Source organism: Nansenia antarctica (assembly GCF_963989245.1).
Source record: "Nansenia antarctica genome assembly, contig: SCAFFOLD_343, whole genome shotgun sequence".
Lineage (NCBI taxonomy): Eukaryota > Metazoa > Chordata > Actinopteri > Argentiniformes > Microstomatidae > Nansenia > Nansenia antarctica.
The window spans coordinates 35189-58349 of record NW_027662407.1 but is presented as its reverse complement, the minus strand read 5'-3'; the positions used below and the strand labels follow the sequence as shown (position 1 = coordinate 58349).

At 47.1% G+C, this 23161-nt stretch overlaps 2 protein-coding genes across 2 annotated transcripts; both read right to left on the bottom strand.

The window, feature by feature from the left end:
* Positions 1-6493: 6493 nt before the first annotated feature.
* Positions 6494-9584, bottom strand: LOC308175673 (uncharacterized protein; the record flags this gene model as incomplete). The annotated part of the gene is made up of 4 exons (XM_080551300.1): positions 6494-7054; positions 7592-7745; positions 8000-8258; positions 9528-9584. The coding sequence occupies 4 exons, from the start codon at positions 9582-9584 to the stop codon at positions 6829-6831; spliced, it is 696 nt and encodes a 231-aa protein (XP_080407426.1). The 3' UTR covers positions 6494-6828.
* Positions 9585-10012: 428 nt separating this feature from the next.
* On the bottom strand, positions 10013-19371 carry LOC308175671 (urocanate hydratase-like; the record flags this gene model as incomplete). The annotated part of the gene is made up of 8 exons (XM_080551299.1): positions 10013-10683; positions 11114-11213; positions 11435-11516; positions 16655-16754; positions 16961-17059; positions 17399-17588; positions 19037-19109; positions 19320-19371. 8 exons carry the CDS (start codon positions 19369-19371, stop codon positions 10543-10545), a joined length of 837 nt encoding a protein of 278 aa, XP_080407425.1. The 3' UTR covers positions 10013-10542.
* Between the last annotated feature and the right edge of the window lie 3790 nt (positions 19372-23161).

Sequence of the window (23161 nt, the reverse complement as noted above, 5' to 3'; positions counted from 1 at the left end):
TTAATTAATTAATTTTAATTTTAATTAATTTAGTCATTTAGCAGACGCTTTTATCCAAAGCGACTTACAATTACGAATTACAGGGACATTCCCCCTGGAGTAACTGAGGGCTAAGTGCCTTACCCAAGGGCACACTAGTAGTGGTGTGGCTTCAGGCGGGATTTGAACTCACAACCTTCCGATCCCCGCTCGAACACCGCTCTGTCTTTTGTTCCATCGTGCCCCCCCTAAAAGGCTCTGTTGGGTCTCGGGGGGGGGGGGGGGGGGGGGGGGGGGGCAGTAGAGCAACAGAACCACTCTCTCTCTCTCTCTCTCTCTCTCTCTCTCTCTCTCTTCCAAGTCGTAAAAGTTGCACAGTTGCTTAATTGGGTTTAATGAGAGGAACGCTTCACGATTGTGCGTGTCATCCGTGCGCCGGGGCCATGCTAATATTCTCTGTATCATTCCAATTTTAGTATATGTGCCGCCGAAGCGAACACAAACTCACTACCGTAAGAAAAGCCATTTGAAGGGGGCGTCCTGGCGGACATTTTCAGTCATGGTTCGGATAAAACAGACTTGTACTTAGTATTATATCCCTCAAACGTGCCTCAGCTGGACCCCGCAATCACGTCAGTCAGAGAAGATCAGTAAAATATACACAGATAGTCACCGTATGGACATATTATTATTATTGAATACACACAAGGCTCCTGGACCGGACGGGATCCCAGCAGAGTTTTATAAGACTCTCTGGGATCTCCTGAAGGAGGACTTGGCGGAGGTCTTCAAAGCCGTCTACAGGGAAGGGAGGCTTGGAGAGTCAATGCGACAGAGTACGGTCACACTGATCCCCAAGAAAGGGGACCTCAAGGACCTCCGGAACTGGCGCCCAATCAATCTCCTCCCAGTGGACTATAAAATAATGACAAAAGCCCTCACTCAACGGTTTCAAACCCTCCTCCCCTCAGTTATAGCCCCTGACCAAACCTGTAGCGTCCCCGGTAGGTCCATCAACGACAACCTGCTCCTGGTGAGAGACCTCATCCTGCACTCCCAGGAGCGGAGGTCCCCTTTAGGCCTTCTCAGCCTGGATCAGGAGAAGGCCTTTGACAGTGTTAGCCATGGTTTCCTGCAGAGGGTGCTGAAGGGCATGAACTTCCCCCAGCACCTGCTCAACTGGACCGAACTCTGCTACAACAACATCACGAGCAGAGTTCGGATCAACAACCAGTTGACAGACCCCTTCCCCATCAAAGCGGGAGTACGGCAGGGATGCCCCTTGGCCCCTCTGCTGTACGTCATCTACCTGGAGCCGTTCCTACGGAAGATCAGGAGCTCCCCCAACATCATGGGCTACCCTCTACCAGGGGCCCGTGGGGAGAGGCTCAAGGTGGTGGAGTACCGTATTTTCCGGACTATAAGTCGCGGTTTTTTTCATACTTTGGCTGGTCCTGCGACTTATAGTCAGGTGCGACTTATATATCAATAATTCATAATCTCTGACTGACATGAACTGACATACGGTAATCTCTGACTGACATGAACCAAGGAGTAACTTCCGCTAGCGCCTCATACACGATAGAATAGCCATTATACTTGACAATGTGGACATTAAACACGACAATGTGGACATTAAACATGATGTTATGGACCTTATACACAATGTTATGGACGTTAGAAACGATATTAAAGTCATTTATTCCTTCCAGAGGCTGTTTAACGTTGCAATGTTGTACCCGCGAGTAGCATTTTGCTACTTCCGGTAGCGCTTCATACGCGATAGAATAGCCATTATACTCGACAATGTGGACATTAAACACGACAATGTGGACATTAAACATGATGTTATGGACCTTATACACAATGTTATGGACGTTAGAAACGATATTAAAGTCATTTATTCCTTCCAGAGGCTGTTTAACGTTGCAATGTTGTACCCGCGAGTAGCATTTTGCTACTTCCGGTAGCGCTTCATACGCGATAGAATAGCCATTATACTCGACAATGTGGACATTAAACACGACAATGTGGACATTAAACATGATGTTATGGACCTTATACACAATGTTATGGACGTTAGAAACGATATTAAAGTCATTTATTACCTTTTAGAGGCTGTTCAAAGTTTCATTTTTCCTCCGCGACGCCATGTTGTTAGCCCCGCGCTAGCTAGCGGACTTTACACTCGATAATACAAGTATTCCTTAACCTTTCAGAAGAAGTTTCAACGTGAATTATGTCCTTCCTGGGCTTACAAATCCTCTCATGTCTCTTCACAGTGCCAGACTAGAGTCAAGCTCAACAGGGTCTTCTTTCCCCGCTGATTCCGCCAAGCCCGTTCCCTTGAACCATGCGACTTATAGTCCAGTGCGACTTATATGTGGTTTTTTCCTCTTCATGGCCCATTTTTGGCCTGCTGCGACTTATACTCGGGTGCGACTTATAGTCCGGAAAATACGGTACATGGACGACATCACCATCGTCGGCACAGATAGTCACTCCATTTCCACAGCAACGAAAGTGGTGGAGGACTACTGTGCAGCCACTGGCGCCCTGATCAATAGGGGTAAGTGTGAGCTGTTTCTGTCGCAGCACTGGCAGGAGAACCTGGCAACCTCCTTCCCTGTAAAGACGGAAAACATTAAGCTGCTGGGGATCACCTACCAGAAAGATGGAAGGGCCTCCGGCAGCTGGAAGGAGACCATCCGCCAGGTCCAAAAGAAGATCTGTGAGTGGAGTGCACGGCCCCTCACAATGACAGGCAAGATCCTGGTCCTGAAGGCTATTGTTCTTCCCATTCTCCTTTACCTGGGCAGGGTGTTTCCCCCAGACAGAGCAGTATCCAAAACCATCGAAAGGATCATGTTTACCTTTGTCTGGGGGAGCCAGATGGAAAAACTAAAACTCACCACCCTGTACAAAACAGTGGAGAATGGGGGGAAAGGGGTCCCAGACATCCTAAACATCATTAGGGCACAGGGACTCTCCAACCTCATCAACAACATCAACAACAAAGATAGGAAAGCCAGGTTCTTTGAAATATTCTATGCCACACCCATCCTCCGGACACTCAGGGTGACCGCACTAATAAATCACACTGTGCCCTACAGCTGGGACCCCCCTCCAGTCTACAAGATATGGAGGGACTTTGCCTTCAGGACAGGATTGTCCGCGGCTGGGCTGGCCTCATGGAAATACAAAGACATTATGACCTTCATAAGGTCGAAGGAAACCATTACTCACCCCAAGGCCAGCACAGCCGTGGACTCCAAACAGGTTTGGAAAAACATTAATCATAACAATAAACAAAAAGACATTGCCTGGATGGCTGCTCATGGTTGTCTCCCCACTAGGGAATTCTTGCATAGGCGGCACATCGCAAAGACTGAGAAATGCCCCCACGGATGCACGGACACAGAACACATTAACCACCTGTTCTGTGAGTGCTCCGTGGCCAGGCGGGTCTGGGCCCTGTTTGTTCCCTCTGTCTCCCTAAACAGCCTGCTGACCCTGCCCCGCTTGACGGCCGAGAACATCCTGTATGGTCCTCCCGGGGGGTGCACAACCCCCCAACTACAACAACAGTGGAGGATCATCAGCGCCGTCAAGCAGGTACTCTGGGAGACGAGGAACATCAGGGTCTATCAGAAACAGAGCGTCGACCTGACAACCCTGAGGAGGAGAATCACCCTCTTCCTCAGGGACCATGCTATTATTGACTTTAAAAATAACCCGGATCAAGCAAGAGCGGTGTGGGGGGTGGAGAGATGGAAGGACGTCATCCTCTAAACCGCCCCCCATGCCGCGCCGCATCGCCCAACCCCCCCCCCCACCCCGGGCCTACCTCACTACACCACCAGTTCCTGCAATATCACCTTCACCACCGTTCCAGCACAAGCCCTGGTCAGCAGTATCACCATCACAAGGACCAGGAGAGGAGCAGCGCACAACACCAACAGGGAAGTTTACTGCACCTTCCACCACCTACACATGTACACAGCAATGACCCACTTCCTACCCTCACCAGAATATCACCACACACAACCCACAGCCGAACCAGCCGTCTCTGCCAGCACCACCAGCACCAGGAAGACCAACACCACTGGGTCACAGGGAAGTACTGATCACCCGCCTGACACCAAAATGCACACTACACAAACCATGCACACCTCCCTTCTCTCACTCCTGTATCTTTTCAGGCACATGTCATATCCAGCTCTGACACCTACCCAGGCTTCCAGACCCAGGAGCAGAGACCGGCTGGAACCACCACGTCACCCCAGCACCAACCCCAGGTTCCAACTCAGCGACCCCAAACCCCCTGTTCCGGGCCCCCCCCCCCCCCCAACTCCAGGCCCCCAGCTACAGGCCCAGTCCCCTACCCGCCAACCCCCAACCCCCAGCCCGGAACAAGCTGAGAAGAGCCAGGGAGCTTTTTTCCTGGATAAGTTGTGTACAGGTTTTTCGCCTCTGCTTGCCTGCCATGCGCCGAGCTCTCTGGGCCTCTCCTCGGGGGCCTCCGGTCGGCCTGCGTGCTCGATCTACTCCGCCGCTGGGGCGCCTGGTCCGGCTAGCCTCGTGAAGGGCTACAGGAGCCTGAGCCTGGTGGGCTGGGCCGGATGCGCCGGTGGTGGGGCGGGTCGGGTGAGTCGGGTGTGTGGGGTCCCTCGGGGGAGGGAGGTGGGGGAGCCACGGCTTTGCACTGGTGGGCAAACTGGATAGTAGTCGCTCTACAACTAGAGGGCTGCAGGGGAATTTTTTCCCGGATGCACAGCGAACAGGTTTTTTACCCCTGCCTCCTACCGACACTGGAACCTGGACACTGAACACTGAACACTGAACATTACACTACACTGGACAATACACTGAACACTGAGCACTTTAGTTAGGTTAATGTTGGTCGTTGTTGAATGTAATGTCTTAAATGTCTGATTGATTGATGATTGATTAATTGATTGTATACATGGTGTTGTGTTTTTATAAAAACCAATAAAAAACACCTTTATTGTCATACAACAAGTACAATACAACAAAATGCAGTTTAGCATCCAACCAGAAGTGCAAATAGTGATATAAGGGCAAGATATAGATATAAATAGAACTGTGATTCCTCGAATGAGAATCAGGCTTGTGTCATCAATGTTCACACAAGCCCGAATTGGAAATTCTCAATTAATTGTTTCTTATGAATACTGAAGGATAGATGATTCACTTACAGATATTGTAAATCGATTTGCATGAAGGCTTCAGTTAAATGTAAAAAAACAACAACATTAAATTAAATTAAGTATCAAACCGGCATCCTTCAGACCTCTAGCTGGCTGCCTTAACCCCTGCGCCCCTTTTACACCTTTTTATTTATCTATCACACTATCAAACTGTATAGAGTGAGTGAAAGAAGGATTTTTTTATTTTGATAGCCTACATGACAAAGTCTTGGACTCTATGCAGTCCATCAGACTTGCATAGGATAATATCTGGCTAGGTTCAACTGAGACAAATAACCCACATACACTCATCGTATGTGTAAGAGGATATTTTTTTTTAGGATTTGTTTACTCCTAAACTACTAGAGTAAAAGACAAATTACATGCTATATGAGTTTAGATCTATGACTTTAGATTTAAAAAAATGATCCTCTTCAGAGTCTCAGATACTTCCTGGGGGTGCACATACAGGATGACCTGTCCTGGAAGAACAACACAGTAGCCACCATCAAGAAGGCACAACAGCGGCTCTACTTCCTGAGAGTCCTCAGGAAGGAACACAACAAGCAGGAGATACTGGTGGCCTTCTACCGCGGCGCAGTGGAGAGCATCCTCACCTACGGCATCTGCAACTGGTTCTCCAGCTGCACAACCGCGGAGAGAAATGCGCTACAGAGAGTCGTGAGAACAGCCCAGAAGATCACCGGCGCCCCCCTCCCCTCTCTGGAAGAGCTGTACAACACACGCTGTCTCAGGAAGGCCTCCAAGATCTCCAGAGACCCAACCCACCCTGGGTACGAACACTTTGCCCGGCTGCCCTCGAAAAGGCGGTACAGGACCATGGCCGCAAGGACAAACAGACTGAAGCACAGCTTCTACCCCAGGGCCATCCAGGCCCTGAACACAGCAAAGACCTAGGTTCTGGGCCCTGGACAGTCTGGACGGATTGATGGCAGCTGCTGGATTGAAAAAATCAAGTGTAGTGCTGAGGCACAAATGTGTACATTTCAAGCCTGCAAACTGCGACACTTTAAATGAATGTGCAATAACACTATGTGCAATATGACAACCCTAGTCGTCTTACCTGTACAGTATAGTATAGTGGATAGTGTACATAGCCTTTATTTATGTAAACCAGCTCCTTTCCCTTCTTGTTTTTTTGTTGTTTTGTTTTTCTTTCCTAGCACCAGGGGAGCCACCCCTCCCAAATTTCGTTGTTTGGTACCTGTACTATAGCAATGACAATAAAGACCATTCATTCATTCATTTATTTGTTGATATTTGACAGACAGTATATAGTGCACTGTAATGGAACATTCCAATAATGATTTATTGAAGGACACAAATCAACAGATCACATCAACACATCATAATCACAAGCATAAATTAATCAAATGTACCTTTAACATTTTATGCTAGCTCTAAGCAGCTGGATTAATGTATTTGTTTAGCCCAATTTGTTTTAGCATCAATGTAAATGTGTCAGAGAAACGTATATACACACCCATAGTCACGGGACAGAAATGCCTGTTTATCAGGGTTAGTCTTTATTATGACCTTTACAGGCAAAATAAACTCAACTGCATAGAGTCAAGACACTTGAATGTAACTGAACTTCAACATGGAGTAGTAAAGAGCTCTACAGGATGTAGGCCTTGCGCCCATCGATGTCCCCTGAGGTGGAGTAACCCATGTCGTTGACGGGCCAGCTTCCTGGACTCGGGGCCAGGGAGCGGATGATGTGCTGGAAGTGGACTCCCTCGGGGGTGATCGCCACGCGGGGCAAGTACAATCTGACGTGATTATCCTGACCCGGCCAGAATGCATTCGGGTCGGCACGGCGACAGGACGGCGCCTTCATGTTCCTGATCCAAACACATACAAAGCACACATTTATGTAGCGGGGGTGATCGGTGGCTCAATCGGTAGAGCCGGTGTCTAATGATCGCCAAAGTCGGCAGCTTGCAGCGGTTCGAATCCCTGGTGGGCCGCGTGTCGAAGTGTCCCTGAGCAAGGCACTAAACCCCTAATTGCTCCGGGGTCGCCTGTGACCCGTTGCCTAGACACCATAAATGCATTTCGTTGTACTCTGCAATGACAAACTTTGAATCCCATAATGCCTAAGACTATAGAAGAATATTGAAAACCACAAATCCCAATGGGATGTTAAGTGGATGTTTCCAAGACTACTGTCGGTGGCCGCTTGCCATAGTAACAGAGGAGGATGTGACATCATTATCTGGGTGTACTCTGTCTTGTGTCTGACCTCGCCGCACAGGCCAAGCCAGTGGAGGACACACATGTTACATTAACATTAAAGTAACACACTGTATGTGAGTGTAATAATAATATGACCTGTATATCTGTACGTGGACGTGCCGATGAATGAAGCCGCTACTCACGTCTCCTTGCTAACTTGGCGTGGAGCAGCCTTCACCCCCCACCTAGGTCTGCTGTTGCTCAAGCTCATCCAGCCCCTGTGACGGCCGGACCCCAGCTGCCTCAGGACAGGACCCTCAGGATCGTCCAGGACATGGTCCCCAGGGTGCAGCAGCACTGAGGAGCAGGACAGACACACACACGCACACACACATATGAACAGACACACACACACATACACACACACACACACACATACGCACGGACACACACACACATGCACACACACATACACGCAGGCACAGACACACACACTCTGTTTTGTTTGAATGTGTCAGAGTAATATAACACTACTCTATAGGTCATTGCTTAGGTGCGTCTGTGCAGTCTGAGTGTTTATGCATGTTTGCACATTTGGTACTATGTTTCACCTCTCTCCAGTGTGGACTGGTTGACCGTGACCCCCTTGATGTGACATCGGTCCAGTGACTCCAGGTACTCTCTCAGACACTGCCTCCTGAACCTGTCCACGGCATGGCCCGTGGCCCCCCGCAGAGAGGACGGGTGGGGGTGGGGGTGGGCGCCCTGGGTGGAGTTCCCTGTACAGGCCGTCCTCACGTCCTGTAAACATGACCCCGAGGACGTCAGAGGCACCTCTATAGATATTAATATCCAGGCTAGACTATATTTCTATAGTGGAGAAAATGCCCGGTGGAGAGATTTTGATCTTTAACTCTTAAGGGAGGGAGGAATTATTCTTAATCATAGAATTAAAATGTATTTCGTCCGGCAACATGGTGTTGTTGTCCTTGTAGCGGCATTGGTTTGGAACCACACATTTGTGAGGTAAGACATGTCAACACAATATATGCTCTTTATTCCAAAGCGCTTTATAATGGCATTTCATTCACCCATTCACACACCAATGGCGGCAAGCTACCATGCAAGGCGCCGGCTCGCTCATTGGGAGCAATTTGGAGTTCAGTGTCTTGCCCAAGGACACCTCGAAATGTGGCCAGCCGAGGTTCAACCCCCCCCCCCACCCCCAGTCTGTCACTCCCCTCACCTTCCCCCTGGAGCGGTGGTGCCGCTGGATGTGAATCTGCTCCTCCTGCTCTCTCTCTATCTCCCTCGCCGTCACGTCCCCCCCCCTCCCTGCCGCTCAGACTGGACACTATAGGCTAACTCAGATTTCTGGTTTATCCTAATCTTTTGTTATACACTGAAGCAATAAGCACCACCTTCCCGAACACAGTTCTGAGGTTCTCTCTGCTGATGATTTTAGAGGGAAGTAAATAGGTTTTTTAATAGGTTTAATAAGTCTAGAACATGCAACATCTTGACCAGCTCGATTCTAATTGACCTTGGTCTCAGGAGGTGTCAGAGGAAAACGCGGGACTGGTGCAGGCGTCCTCTCCGTCTGTTTCTCTCTCTCCAGAACCAGCATCTCCAGCTCAGTCACCCTAGGCTTGTTGTTAATCCACTTGGTCAAATCTGCGATATTATCTAAATCTTGACGCAAACGCCTCCTTTGGGTAATCCAGTCTTGCAGATTCGCGACATCAATCCCCCTGTCTCGGTCCCCAGCTGCTGACTCGTTGAACGGCAGATCACTTCTTATCAGAACTTGGCGTGGAGGGGTTTGCCCCGAGTTCAATGTGGCCATCGGCGGCGCAATGATAACCCTATGCCTTGATTTTGCGGGACCGAAAGCTCTGCTGTTCATCTTGTACAAATATGTCTGGAAGAAATCTCTCTTTTGTATTCCCTGTAGTTGCTCCTCTACGCCTATTTCTAAATCATCCCTCTCGTCTACGCCTATTTCTAAATCATTATTAATTTCTAAATCATCCATCTTTTCGATATTAGTTAACTATAAATTGTCTTGTCTTGACCTATAAAAGGTAAGATTTAGGCCAATTGTAAATGCCGATGTTTTGCTTTTGGCATCTCGGTTACTCCTCTGGGCTGGTCTGCTCCTACATCGACTCGCGTGTGTTTACGCATGGTAACCATGGCACCTGTAGAGCATGGTAACCATGGCACCTGTAGAGGCGTTGAGGCTCGCGTGTGTTTACGCATGGTAACCATGGCACCTGTAGAGGCATTGAGGTTCACGCATGGTAACCATGGCACCTGTAGAGGCGCTGAGAAGAAGACACTATATAAATAAACACTACAGGTTCCGGTAACTTTCTCATCTTTCTCTTCCTTCAAATAAACGTAAAGGTACACCAAATAACACCATGGTGTAAATATTGTGTTGCATGTCTATGGGCAGAGATCTGTGCCACTAGAAACTGAATTTGAATTACTGACATTTGAATTTGAATACTTTAATTGAAAAAATGAATTTGAATCACATAATTTGAATTTGTATTGTTTAACTTGAATAACTGAATTGAAAAACTGAATCAAGTTAAAGAATACAAATTTAAATTATGTGATTCAAATTAATTCTTTTAATTAAAGTATTCAAATTGAGCAATTCAAATTCAAATGTCAGTCATTCAAATTCAGTTTCTAGTGACACATATCTCTGCCCATACATGTCTGTCTATATTATGTTGGGCACAGACAAAATAATTCCGATTATAACAGATAATAACAGATTTAATAAAGTCATCATTATCATCATCATCCCCACCATGTTAGCTCAAAGATCATAGTGTAAATAGTTTTGACTTGTCGGTGGGCAATACTACTCTTTCGGATCAGATTTGTGTGGATAGTAAACAGGGTTAAATGAACACTCCCATGTTTACCTCTGATTTACTATCCAGTGTGGCTAGCTGGCTGTGTTGCTGAGGTCAGCGGTTAGCTAGTCATTAGCTGATAACGTTGCGCGGTCCTCAACCTATGTGATAGTAGGAGTAGGCTATGTATGTATGTGAGTGTGTGTGTGTGTGTGTGTGTGTGTGTGTGTGTGTGTGTGTGAGTGTGTGTGTGTGTGTGTGTGTGTGTGTGGGCTGGGCTAGCCCTGCAGAGCGCGGTCTAACACGTGCTCGTCCTGCACAGGGAAGGGCATGGTGACCCGTAGCTGTCTCTGGTCCTCCATGGTGCGCTGGATGGTCTCATAGGCGTTTGAGTTACCGGACCAGCACCGCCGAGCCACCTGCAGGGGACGAGGCACGTGGAAGGTTCAGGAACTCGAGGAACATAATCCTCATATCAGGGTGAACAACATGGATAGCAATTGGATTCGACATCTGGGATCTACATGACATGTGCCCTCACGCTGGGCATATTTTGACACATCCCATGTCTGAGAACAAATACTTGAATACTAAAATACATCCAAATAAAATACACCTCTGTATTTCTATCTCCCAGGCTGCTGTCCTGTCCAACCAGTCCCTGGCTACTCTCCCTCTATCTCCCTCTCCCTCTATCTCCCTCTATCTCCCTCTCCCTCTCTCTCCCTCTCCCTCTCCCTCTATCTCCCTCTATCTCCCTCTATCTCCCTCTCCCTCTATCTCCCTCTCCCTCTATCTCCCTCTCCCTCTCCCTCTATCTCCCTCTCCCCCTATCTCCCTCTCCCTCACCCCGTTGGAGACGTCCCAGTTGAGCATCAGGCTGGCCCGCTTCGCCGCTTCCTCCGAGCCGTCCAGGAGCAGACCGAACCCTCCGTTCATCACCTCGCCCCTAGAGGGAGACAGAGAGACACAAAACAGTCAGAACTGGAAAAGAGGAGGGGGCAATGAGCGGAGGCAGAATCTGTTTGTTTTACACCGTATCAAAGTGGATATCATTAGGGCCCTGAGAAGCTGAGTTTTCCCTGTTCAGGGGGGGGGGGGGGGTCAGGAAAGGTTTCTGGTTCCTTGATATAAATAGAGATTGAGAGGGTCAAGACTAAAGGCCCTCACCAGCCGACTCCTCCTCCGTTGTGCAGGGAAACCCAGGTGGCTCCTCGGAATGCGTCACCCACAAAGTTTTGGACGGCCATGTCTGTCAGGTAGGAGGGGGGGGAGGGGGTGAACAACTCGACAAAGAGACACTTTCACACAAAAAGTGTGACACTTTCTTTTAGTCATTGCTGCTGCTGTTGGACCAGGTCTCTCTTGTAGTATATTGCTATGTTTAGCATAGATCTGGGATTGATTGCTATTGCCTCCGTAGCATTACATCTTGACAATGTTATCATCGATTGACTAGTGTGGTCTAGTTGTTGTTGGAATGGTGAATAAAGACGCACGTTGAACGTTGCTCCAGAGACCAGAGTCATTATTATTATAAAGTGTATCTTGTAAGTCAGAGAGAACAACAAGACACAACATGGTGTCAGAAGATGTGACTTCTTCACAAATATAAGGAATTGCGAGGCGCCGTCGATCTACGCAGAAACTTTGTGGAGAACTATAGTTAGCTATCGACCCTGTGCGACGTTCGTTCGTAGTAGCTAGCGAGTGAAAGCAAAGCATGGAACAGTTCAAGCCTCCCGCGCCGCTCATGCTCTCTGGAAACGTGAGTGAGAATTGGCGTCGGTGGAAACAACGTTTTGAACTGTATATGATTGCCACTGGTGCAGATGATAAAGATGAGCATGTGAAAATAGCCATCATGCTGCACACCATAGGAGAAGAGGCATTAGAGGTATATAATACATTCACCATTGATTTTGAAGACCCAGCATACGAGACAATGAAAGAGATCATGGATGCATTTGAAGCATACTGTATCCCCAAAAAGAACATTGTTTTTGAACGTCACCAATTCTGGTCCCATTCTATGTCAGAGGGAGTTAGTGTCGACAAGTTTGTGACTGAACTCCGTCAGAAATGCAGAGACTGTGAGTTTGGTGCAGGTGAGAATGACACATTGAGAGACAAAATGGTGTTTAGCCTAACTGATCCTCGCATGAAAGAGAGACTATTGAGAGAGACAGACCTAACCCTGGACAGAGCACTAACCATATGCAGAGCTGCAGAAGCTGCCAAGTCACAGCTGCAAGCTATGGGGACAGGGCACGCAGACGCCCCAGTTCAAGCACTGTCCAGAGGAACTACTAGCTACTCTGAGATGAGAAGAGGATACAGAAAACAAAGATCGTCAGGAAGAGCAAATGAGCAGACGGACAGCACAAACACATGCGGGAAGTGTGGAGGGACACACCCGCCCCGCCAATGTCCTGCCTTCGGGACCACATGCCACAAATGCAACAAGAGAAACCATTGGTCCAAAGTGTGTGGCGCACCACAGCATGGGACAGTCACAGCAAGGGACGTCAGTCAACTTGAGAGCGAGGTAGATTCTTTATTTGTAGGCAAAGTGTTCTGTGTTAGGGTAGATAAGATCACGCAGCAGACAGACAACGCGTGGTACACCACAGTCAACCTCAGAGACACCCCGGTCAGATTCAAGCTGGACACGGGGGCGGAGGCGAACGTGCTTCCAATGTGCATTTTCGAGGAGATACCGGGGGCCCCACGACTAAAGCCTACACAGACACTTCTCATTGCCTATGGAGGAGCACGCCTGAAACCGAAAGGAACAGTGACATTCACGTGTGAGACACCCAATAGAGCAAGAGCAAATCTATTTTTTTTTGTGACTGCACAGTCCACCACGCCCATCCTGGGCAGAGAAGCGTGCGAGACACTGCAGCTCGTGAGGAGAATAGAGACGCTTGCAGTCAAGGCACCAGCTACAAAAGAGGAGCTGGTGGAGCGGTACGCATCTGTCTTCAGTGGCCTGGGTGAGTTCCCCGGTGTGCACCACATACACACAGACCCAAGTGTGGCCCCAGTCGTCCACGGATGCAGAAAGATCCCAGTCAGTGTCGTGGACAGACTGAAAACAACCCTGAAAGAGCTTGTAAAAAAGGACGTCATAGCACCTGTGACAGACCCGACCGAGTGGGTGAATAGCCTCGTCATCACTGAGAAAAAGAACGGATCACTGAGGGTGTGTTTGGATCCTCGTGATCTGAATGAGGCAATCAAGAGGCAGCACTACTCGATACCAACCCCGGAGGAAGTCCAGAGCAAGCTCTCTGGGAAGTCAATATTCACGATCCTGGACGAGAAGGACGGATATTGGCAGGTGAGACTTGACAAGCCATCATCTATGCTGTGCACATTCAGTACGCCGTGGGGAAGATTCCGCTTTAAGAGACTTCCTTTTGGCATCAAGTCCGCCAGCGAAGTTTTTCAGCAGAAAAACTGTGAGGCTTTTGGAGACATCGAAGGAGTCCATATCATCGCAGACGATATGATAATCGCCGCCGCCACAGAAGAGGAACATGATGGCATCCTTCACAAGGTCATGGAGAGGGCACAGAGAGCCAACGTCAAGTTCAACAAGGAAAAAATCCAGTACAAAATCAACACCGTCAGATACATGGGCCACGTCATTACACCAGAGGGAGTGAAACCGGATGACACAAAGGTGACGGCCATCAACAACATGCCGCCACCAGAGGACAAGACAGGGCTGCAGAGGCTGTTGGGGATGACGAGGTATTTGGCTCAGTATATCCCTGATGAAGCTTCAGTGACTGCCCCGCTCAGACAGCTGCTGAGGAGAGATGCAGCTTGGCAGTGGAACCATGAACATGATGATGCTTTAATCAAGCTGAAGTCAGCCCTCACCAACGCCCCTGTGCTGAAGTTCTATGACCAAGCCATGCCTCTCACCATACAGGCTGACGCGTCGAAAGATGGACTGGGAGCTTGTCTTCTCCAGGAGGGGAGACCGCTGTGCTATGCCTCACGAGCTCTCACAGAAGCTGAGAGAAACTACGCCCAAATAGAGAAGGAGTTGCTGGCGATAGTGTTCGCAGCCAAACGCTTCCACCAGTGTGTTTACGGCAACACTGTTACAGTCCAATCTGATCACAAGCCACTTGAAGTGATTTTTAAGAAACACCTGAGCAAGGCCCCAGCAAGACTACAGCGCATGTTGCTCCAGCTTCAACGGTATGATTTGAAAATAACATACACGCCAGGAAAAGACATGCACGTCGCCGACACCCTTTCCCGCGCGTTTGTCACCGAACAGGCCGACAGTGGAAAAGAGGACCTCTTCGAGGAGAGAGTGATCCACACGATGGAGGCTACTGCTGCCATGAGCTCAGACATGCTCAAGATGCTCAAAGAAGCCACAGCAGCTGACGAGACACTACAGGCAGTGGCTGAGAGACACCGCAGCGGCTGGCCCCAAAGACAACGTAGTGTGCCCGCCAGTCTCTACCAATACTGGCCTCAGCGGCACATTATCCACATCAGGGACGGACTACTGATGACCGGCGACAGAATTGTGATTCCTCAAGCCGCCAGACAGGTGATACTAGAGAGACTACACCTCGCACATCAAGGTATCCAGAGGACAAAGGCACAGGCCCGACAAGTCGTGTACTGGCCGGGAATGACTCGTGACATCGTCAACGCAGTGGAGAGATGCTCTCCGTGTCAACAACTCCAACCACAGAACCAGAGAGAGCCCCTCATGTCACATGATATCCCTGAGATACCATGGCTAAAGGTCGGGGCTGACATCTTTGAGCTCCAGGGCCAGTCATACCTTGTCGTGGTGGACTATCTGTCCAAGTACCCAGAGGTGCTCCATCTACCTGACAAGACCGCTCACACAGTCATCCGCAAGATGAAAGCAGTCTACGCGAGGCACGGGATCCCAAAAGAGCTGGTAAGCGACCATGTTCCTTTTGCAAGTGCAGAGATGAGGGAGTTTGCAGCATCCTAGGGAATACAGCTCATTCACTCCAGCCCTGCATATCCTCAATCCAACGGTCTGGCAGAGAGGATGGTGAAGACGGTCAAACATGCACTCAAGAAAGCTTTGCAGACCAACATAGACCCCCATCTAGCCCTGCTAGCATTGAGAAACACTCCAATAACAGGCACAGATGTTTCCCCAGCTCAGGTGCTTATGGGAAGAGTACTACGAAGCACGCTGCCCTGCTCTACAGCTGTTCTACAGCCAGCTACCCCGAGAGGAGTTCATGCCAGGCTGAAAGATCTCCAAACCAGACAGGAGCACTACTACAACCGCAACTCACAGCCCTTACCTGAGTTTGCTCCTGGTGCAACGGTTCACATGGAAACGAGACGTGGATGGATGCCAGCCAGAGTCCTAAACCAACGAGAAGAGCCACGGTCATACAACGTGAAAAGCCCGTCTGGTGTTGTCTTCAGAAGGAACAGACGTCATCTCAGGCGTATTCATCCAAGTCTGCATCAAGAGAGAGATCCTGAGCCACTGGAGCAGCCTGCACCTGTGAGCCCGCTGGGAGGACCCCCAGAGTCACCGGATCATCCAGCTCAGCACCCGTCCTCCTGTGAGGGCGAGAGCTCCACTCCTACCTGCCGCACCAGAAGTGGCAGAGCTGTGGCGCTTCCGGCAAGGTATCAAGACTTTGAGATGGGCCAACGCTGAAGGTTGTGCTCCACCAGGGTTAAGTACTGGTGACCTCTGACCCTTAGTTTAGTTAGTTACTAGATGATAGTTGGACACATTTAGAAAGTGTGGTATGTTTACAAGTTTGATTTTACTCCAAGTGAAAGTTCACAAGTTACTTGACAAGTTATAGTCAGGTCTGCACTGTTATTGTTTAGATCATATACATTAGTAGTGAGTACAGTGAGTACAGTTCTTAAAGAAGAAGATCAATCCATCGACTGAAGCCATAAGGCCCAGTGACACTTATTGTCTGTTTCATCTTTTCAGAGACTAATTTTCAGTTGACCCAAGAGAGACTTTTAATGCTTAAAAGGGGGGATGTAGTATATTGCTATGTTTAGCATAGATCTGGGATTGATTGCTATTGCCTCCGTAGCATTACATCTTGACAATGTTATCATCGATTGACTAGTGTGGTCTAGTTGTTGTTGGAATGGTGAATAAAGACGCACGTTGAACGTTGCTCCAGAGACCAGAGTCATTATTATTATAAAGTGTATCTTGTAAGTCAGAGAGAACAACAAGACACAACATCTCTCATGAAAAAAGAACTGAGACATCAATGAGACTAACCTGAGGTGAAATCAATAAGATCACATGATCACGGAAACAATGGCCGTCCAGACGATACGTGTGCTGCGGCACGATACGTGTGCTGCACGTTTTACCTGCGCAGAATGCAGATCCGTCGTACACGTTGGAGGTCTCTCTGAAGGGGCTGTCTGTGCCGCTGACGTCGTGGTGGTCTCGACTGATGACCACCGGTGCCTGTTCAGAGAAGGAGAAGGACAGTCCGTCACCAACGTCACTCACTAGGGGTTCATTCCCCCGCTGCACATACTCAAATCCAAACCCAACAGGCTGTTAATGTCACAGCTCATAATGTCAATTCACACAAGCTATGACGTCGACATAGAGAAATGAGCGAGACTGTTTTTGTAATGCGAGAAAAAACAAACGAACTATGTTCTTACCGACACCTTCCCATCAGCAATAGCTTGATTGATGGCCAACGCGATGCAGACACGGCCTTTCTGGTCTGAGTAGAGGATCCTGGCTTGGGAGCCCACCACCTACAGTATGCATTATAGAACAACCAGACATAACCTAAGACGTTTTCATTGTATGTCAACTGAACCGTTGTATTCTTATCTGTCCTCTATCGGGGTGGTTGACGATTAATTCATTTTTTTTTTTAAAGTTATCCTTTCTTTCATATTTTTCTTTTTATTGCAATTGAGATTTGACAGGGAGGATGGGTGAGAGAGAAGGGACGACATGCAGGATATGTTCCGCGGCTGGAATCGAACCAGGAACCCTTATGGTTACATGGTTCGACGCTTAGTGCGTAACGCCACCAAGCACCCTGTTGACAATTAAATTGACCCGTGGGTTATTATCCGACAGGCTACCATGTTGTGTTTTCCCGCCTCTCGGATCCACCGAATGTTGTCGTTGTACTGCTGCCGGACTCGCTCCGTCACGCCGACGCTGCTCTCCTGCAGGACGGTGGCAGCGATGTCGTCAGTCAGCGCCAGGTCACGGGGGTCGCCAGAGGTGCAGACCCAGCGGAAAGGCCCAAAGCCCAGGGAGAAGATGTCTCTGTGGGCGGAGTCAGAGGGGGTGAGGGTTCACAGAGGCACTAGAGAGAGAAGGTCAATGTCCATTCACTGTTCCCTGCTCCTGAATCATCTAGGAATTATACAACAAGTCGGCGGACCTGGGGGGGGGGTCAATAATACGCACACTCTAATCCATGCGTACGCACATACATTGGAGAAATGAGTAACTGCGACTCCGATGGCAGAAGGATGAAACTCGAGAGACGCTTTGAAATTGATACCATTGTGTAAAATGAATCGAAATATTACCTCATGTATTATATATGAAGAGTTCCCTGGAGTGCACAAAACATATTTGTGTGCACACTGTACTTATCTTCGCCCTTGTCCTGTAGTACATAAATCTTGTACATATCATATTGATATTCATGCATGCACACACATTTACTTTTTACATTCATATTCATTGCACGTACACTGACTTTATACTTATACTTTACTTATATTCACTGTAATACCGTATACTGTCCCACCATGCACTGCACATACATTCATGGCTTTTGCACTATGCACTCTTTGCACTGGTTGCCGAACTGCATTTCATTGACTTAGTACATGTACTCTGCCAATGACAATAAAGTTTGATCTAATCTAATAATAAATAAAAAATAAAAAACATGATTTAGGATAATAAATACGTCGTAGATATCTGTTTTTGCCTTTTGTTCAGTTTAATCGGGAATCATATTTAATTGGATCTTTACAATACTTGCATGTTAAGAAATGTATTCTCATAATGTGAACAACAGTAGGACAATTCACTTTAAACTGATTCCGTTTTCGATGCCTCAGACGGGCAGATACGAGTACAGAGTTTCATATATTGTTATCACGTTGTGCAGAGAACTGTTGCGCAGAATTTCACTGGGTGGAATTAATTTTTTCATTGCCATCATGCAGTCAGTATAGATTAATTAGGGGTGTTTCACTGATCATTTATAGGCAACTATAATGGGCGTTAAAAGGGTGGGACAAGACGGTCGTGTACACAACATTTTTGAGTTGAGTGATTTAAAAAGGAAAAAATGCGTGGGAAGTCCGTGTGCACTGTGTTATAAATCAGAATATTTGTGTGCGTAAACGTTATGACTTTAGTACGTACGCAACCTTTTCACGCCAGTCCTACGCACAGTTTTATAACTGATCCCCCGGGTCTTTGTCCTGCTGCTGACCCCACATGACCCACACCATAAGTACTGTACACTTCCCCTGTGCTGTCTCAATGTTATGGAAACTTAATGGGCAATGTTCTAAACATCTAACTATCCAACCTGCCCCCCCCCGCCCCTCACCCCATGATGTGCTGGACATAGGAGGGGGGTAACTAACTTAACTATCCAACCTGCCCCCCCGCCCCTCACCCCATGATGTGCTGGACATAGGAGGGGGGTAACTAACTAACTATCCAACCTGCCCCCCCACCCTCACCCCATGATGTCCTGGACGTAGGAGCAGTAGCGGAAGTCTGTTGCTCCACCCCCTTCCTTCCCAACCGCCGCTCCTGAAAAGAGGGAGAGAGAGAGAGAGAGAGAGAGAGAGAGAGAGAGAGAGAGAGAGAGAGAGAGCCCAGTCATCCACCTAGAGGGGACCCAGCTTTCTCTTGGATTCAGGGGATCAATATTGTTAAGTGTTGTGTGATCTGTCCATTCCTGTGTGTGTGTGTGTGTGTGTGTGTGTGTGTGTGTGTGTGTGTGTGTGTGTGTGGACTGACCAGCTCTCTGGGCCTCCAGGAGGAAGGCGTTGCCATAGTCCCAGAAGAACATCCTGTCTAATTTCTGCCTAGTTGTTAATTATTGAACGCTTGACCTCGAACACTCCCATTTACAGCTCCGCCTATATTGGTGCACAGTTTGTGTGGGTTGGAGTAGATGCACCTTGAGGTGACACCAAACAGTATTTGCACTTGGTCTTTTAGCACTGTGCACCACTATTCAGCGGAAGCTGCCAAATGCGAGCCCAATGACTTTAACTGGTGAGGATAGAGCCAAATACACTGCTTGACAGAGAGGACCATATCGATGAAAGAACAGAGAAACAATACATCATCATCTAACACCAGTAGACATGTGTGACAGTACATGCCAAAGGATTATGAATGCAGTTATTTTTTCATGCAGCAACATCATGAGAGATAATTGGCTAAATAGCATCAGCTCCACTAATAAAAAAGCAAACATTTGCAGCAGTGTGAGTGTATTTCTCCTCTATGTATGATTTCTCTTGTTTTTAATTATAGTTGATGTATGTATGAATTAGTAGAAATTAATGCAGCTACTGGAAAATGTAGAATAGTGTGATAAGTTGTTTACCTATTATGCTCTTTTGGTAGCATGGTTGAAGGTGGTAAGGCAGCAGAGTTCAAAGAAGTTCTATTCTCTGAGTGTCATCATCAGGTCTGTCAATGGTGACTTGAGATACATGCAAGGTTGTCTCAAGTTTAGTCTCACACCTGGAAGAACAAGCAGGAGGTTAGAAATGACATGAGAACATGTGCCTTGTTTAGAGATACATTCATAACAACAGGTACTGTTATTCATAACAACACATACTGAGAGATCCACACATTGGCGAAAGTGTGAAGGATTATTTTCAGGCTACTGGGTTAGTGATACATGGCTTGTAAACAAACTTACGATGAAACAACGGTGTGATCATCTAATTCTGTGTAGTTACAGTCATGGCCAAACATATTGACACCCCTGCAATGTCAGATAATGCACCACTTCTCCCAGAAGATTGTTGCAATTACAAATGCTTTGGTATTCACATTTTGTTTGCATTGGAACAACACACACACACACACACACACACACACACACACACACACACACACACACACACACACACACACACACACACACAAAGCAGAGATTCTTTTTTCATTTTTTTATTTATAAAAATCATTCCATACAGAACTCCAAAAATGGACTGGACAAAGTTTTATTTTTGTTAGCACACCCTTTGGAAAAAATAACTGAAATGAATCTCTTCCTGTAACCATGAATGAGTTTCTTACACATCTCTACTGGAATTTTGAACCACTCTTCTTTTGCCAACTGTTCCAGGTCGCTCACATTTGAAGGGTGCCTCAACTGCTGTTTTGAGATCGCTCCACAGGTGTTCTATAGTGGACTCATTGCAGCTACTTCAGAACTCTCCAGCGCTTTGTCTAACCATTTCTGTGTGCTTTTTGAAGTATGCTTTGGATCATTGTCCTGCTGGATGACCCATGACCACTGACGGAGACCCATGCCGTGGTCATGACTGTATGTGTTTTTAGCATGTTGATGTTCTATCAGCATGTTGTGATGTGCTAAACATGCAGTTAGATGTTCATAGCAATGTTCTTTCTTAGCTGCTAGCTAGCTACCAACGCGATGGCAGCAAAGCAGCGATTTTCTCCGGTAGGCTATTTGGTTTGAGGTGTACCAACATTAAAATAAGCAAATCTTCTTCAACTATTTTCAGATTTCAATGTATGACACATCAATTGGCTTACAGAAAGTTTACAAACTGAAAAATGACCTTGCCTACTTGGGGACTTTTTCACCAGACCCTGTCACATATGTTTCTACTATTAGTAGTACGGTAAACTACTAACTACTATCACAAAGGGCATTTTTTACCCCCTTTCCACCAACGTCAACCTATTTCTAATTCTGGGCTGGTGCTAGTGCCGGTTCAGAGTTGGTTCAACTTGAGAACCAGCAATGAGGCAACATCAAGCACAAGATCAACAATATTTATGCATATTTGTGCTGCTCATTGTGATTGCTATGGACGGCGATTACGTTCAAGAAGAAAGGTATTTACCCAACACATTTTGATTATTATTAAGACTCAGAATAAGATGTTAATATTAACCTTTGTTGTAAGCTAGCTTGCCCCTGACTTAAGTGGTTCTTTGTTGTAGACCAGCCAAGTGTTGGTGCCACTCTGGAACCAGTTTTCCTGGCTGAGAGACGTTTTTCCTGACGAAATGCGAAGAACTGATTTGAGTCAAAACAGACAGCATTGTATATGTTTAACAGGCAGTATGGAGGACAAAAGCAAGATAAAACACATATACATCATTGGTCTAAACCAAACGGCCTCAGGCGGGAATGACACGCATTTCCCTGCTGCAGTCTGTATCAATACACTTGGGAGGAGTCGTCAGGCAGAGGAGGCACTGTGTGTGTTTCATGTCTATATCTTTAACTCAGAGCTGTGAGAGGCCTCTTTGGTGGTGTGTCGTAAGCCGCAGAGGGCATTTTGTATATCAATCGCATTATACCGTAGTAGAGTTTTAGATTAAAAATACCACCTCTCCTGGAAAACATAGGACAATGGTTCTCTTTTGCTAGCAGCCCTTTGAAGTTGCAGGTTGTTGAGGAAGGTGTTACAAAATCTATTTCTGAAAATGTTTTGTCAACAAGAGATTGCAGGAAATTAAACAAATAAATCAGCTTTATGGTGGAATACAGTAGGTGGGTTGCTAAGTGTACTAGTATTGGTCAGCCACTGTGGTACTGTATGTAGCCTATGTTTTTATTGAGTGAGAGAGAGAGTAGTCTCTCCCTATTTCCCCTAGGTAGGCTACAAGCCCTATAATACCCCCACCCCCCCTTTATATCTTACATTATCACACTTATTATTGCACTGACATTATTACACTAGCACTATTCTCACTTTGTTGAGAGTGGAGCAAGATCCAAAAAACATTTCACTTGTCTATTACAACTGTAGCCTATACGATAAGTGGCAAATACGTTGATCTGACTTGATCTAAAATAAGTTTGGATGTCCTAATCAGCTGTGTAACCGCTTTAACTTTCAAGTTTGCAACTATCCAAAACGCATGTTATGCACGAAAACAAACCTGTATGCATGAATTCAACAGCTTAGAAAGCTTCTGAAAAAACCTTGTTAACATGGCGTCAGAGCACAAGTGAGAAGCTCGAGGATGAACCCTGAGTTTGAGTTTCTCACTTGTAATTATGAGTTGGAGGGCTGTGGATTGTTCCCATTCGGAGCTCATATTCACGAGTTTACGACTTATTATCAATGCACCATAAAGCACAGCTTCTTTCGGCCAATCACTATGCATGTTTTCGTTAGCAGACGCTCTGCCTCTATTTCAGATGCTTGTAGCGGCTAGTTCCATCCATGGTTCGAATTACTGGACTTGGACTCCCCCCCAAAAAGAGGTTAAAAAAGTATTGTGTCTGTATATATGTATAAATATAGCACACGCCAGCGCGCTGTCAACAACGCTAGTGGCAGGTACAGCACGGTGGAGAAGGAGTGTCTGGCCATCCGGTGGTCTATTTAATTGGAAGCTGTTTGGAAAAGGGCAGGTACTTTCAAAAAATACTTGGCAGGTGATTGGATGAATCTGTCTATCATGGGCTAATTTCAGAGAGCATTACCACATGATACCATCAAACTGTTAACTGCTCTTATGCCATCAAACTGTTCTAATGCAAGGATGAGAACTTAAAAGATATGAATTGGAACAACATATTTATGTATGTTTTTTTTAAACAGCTGCCATTTTGTTTCTCTCAAGTG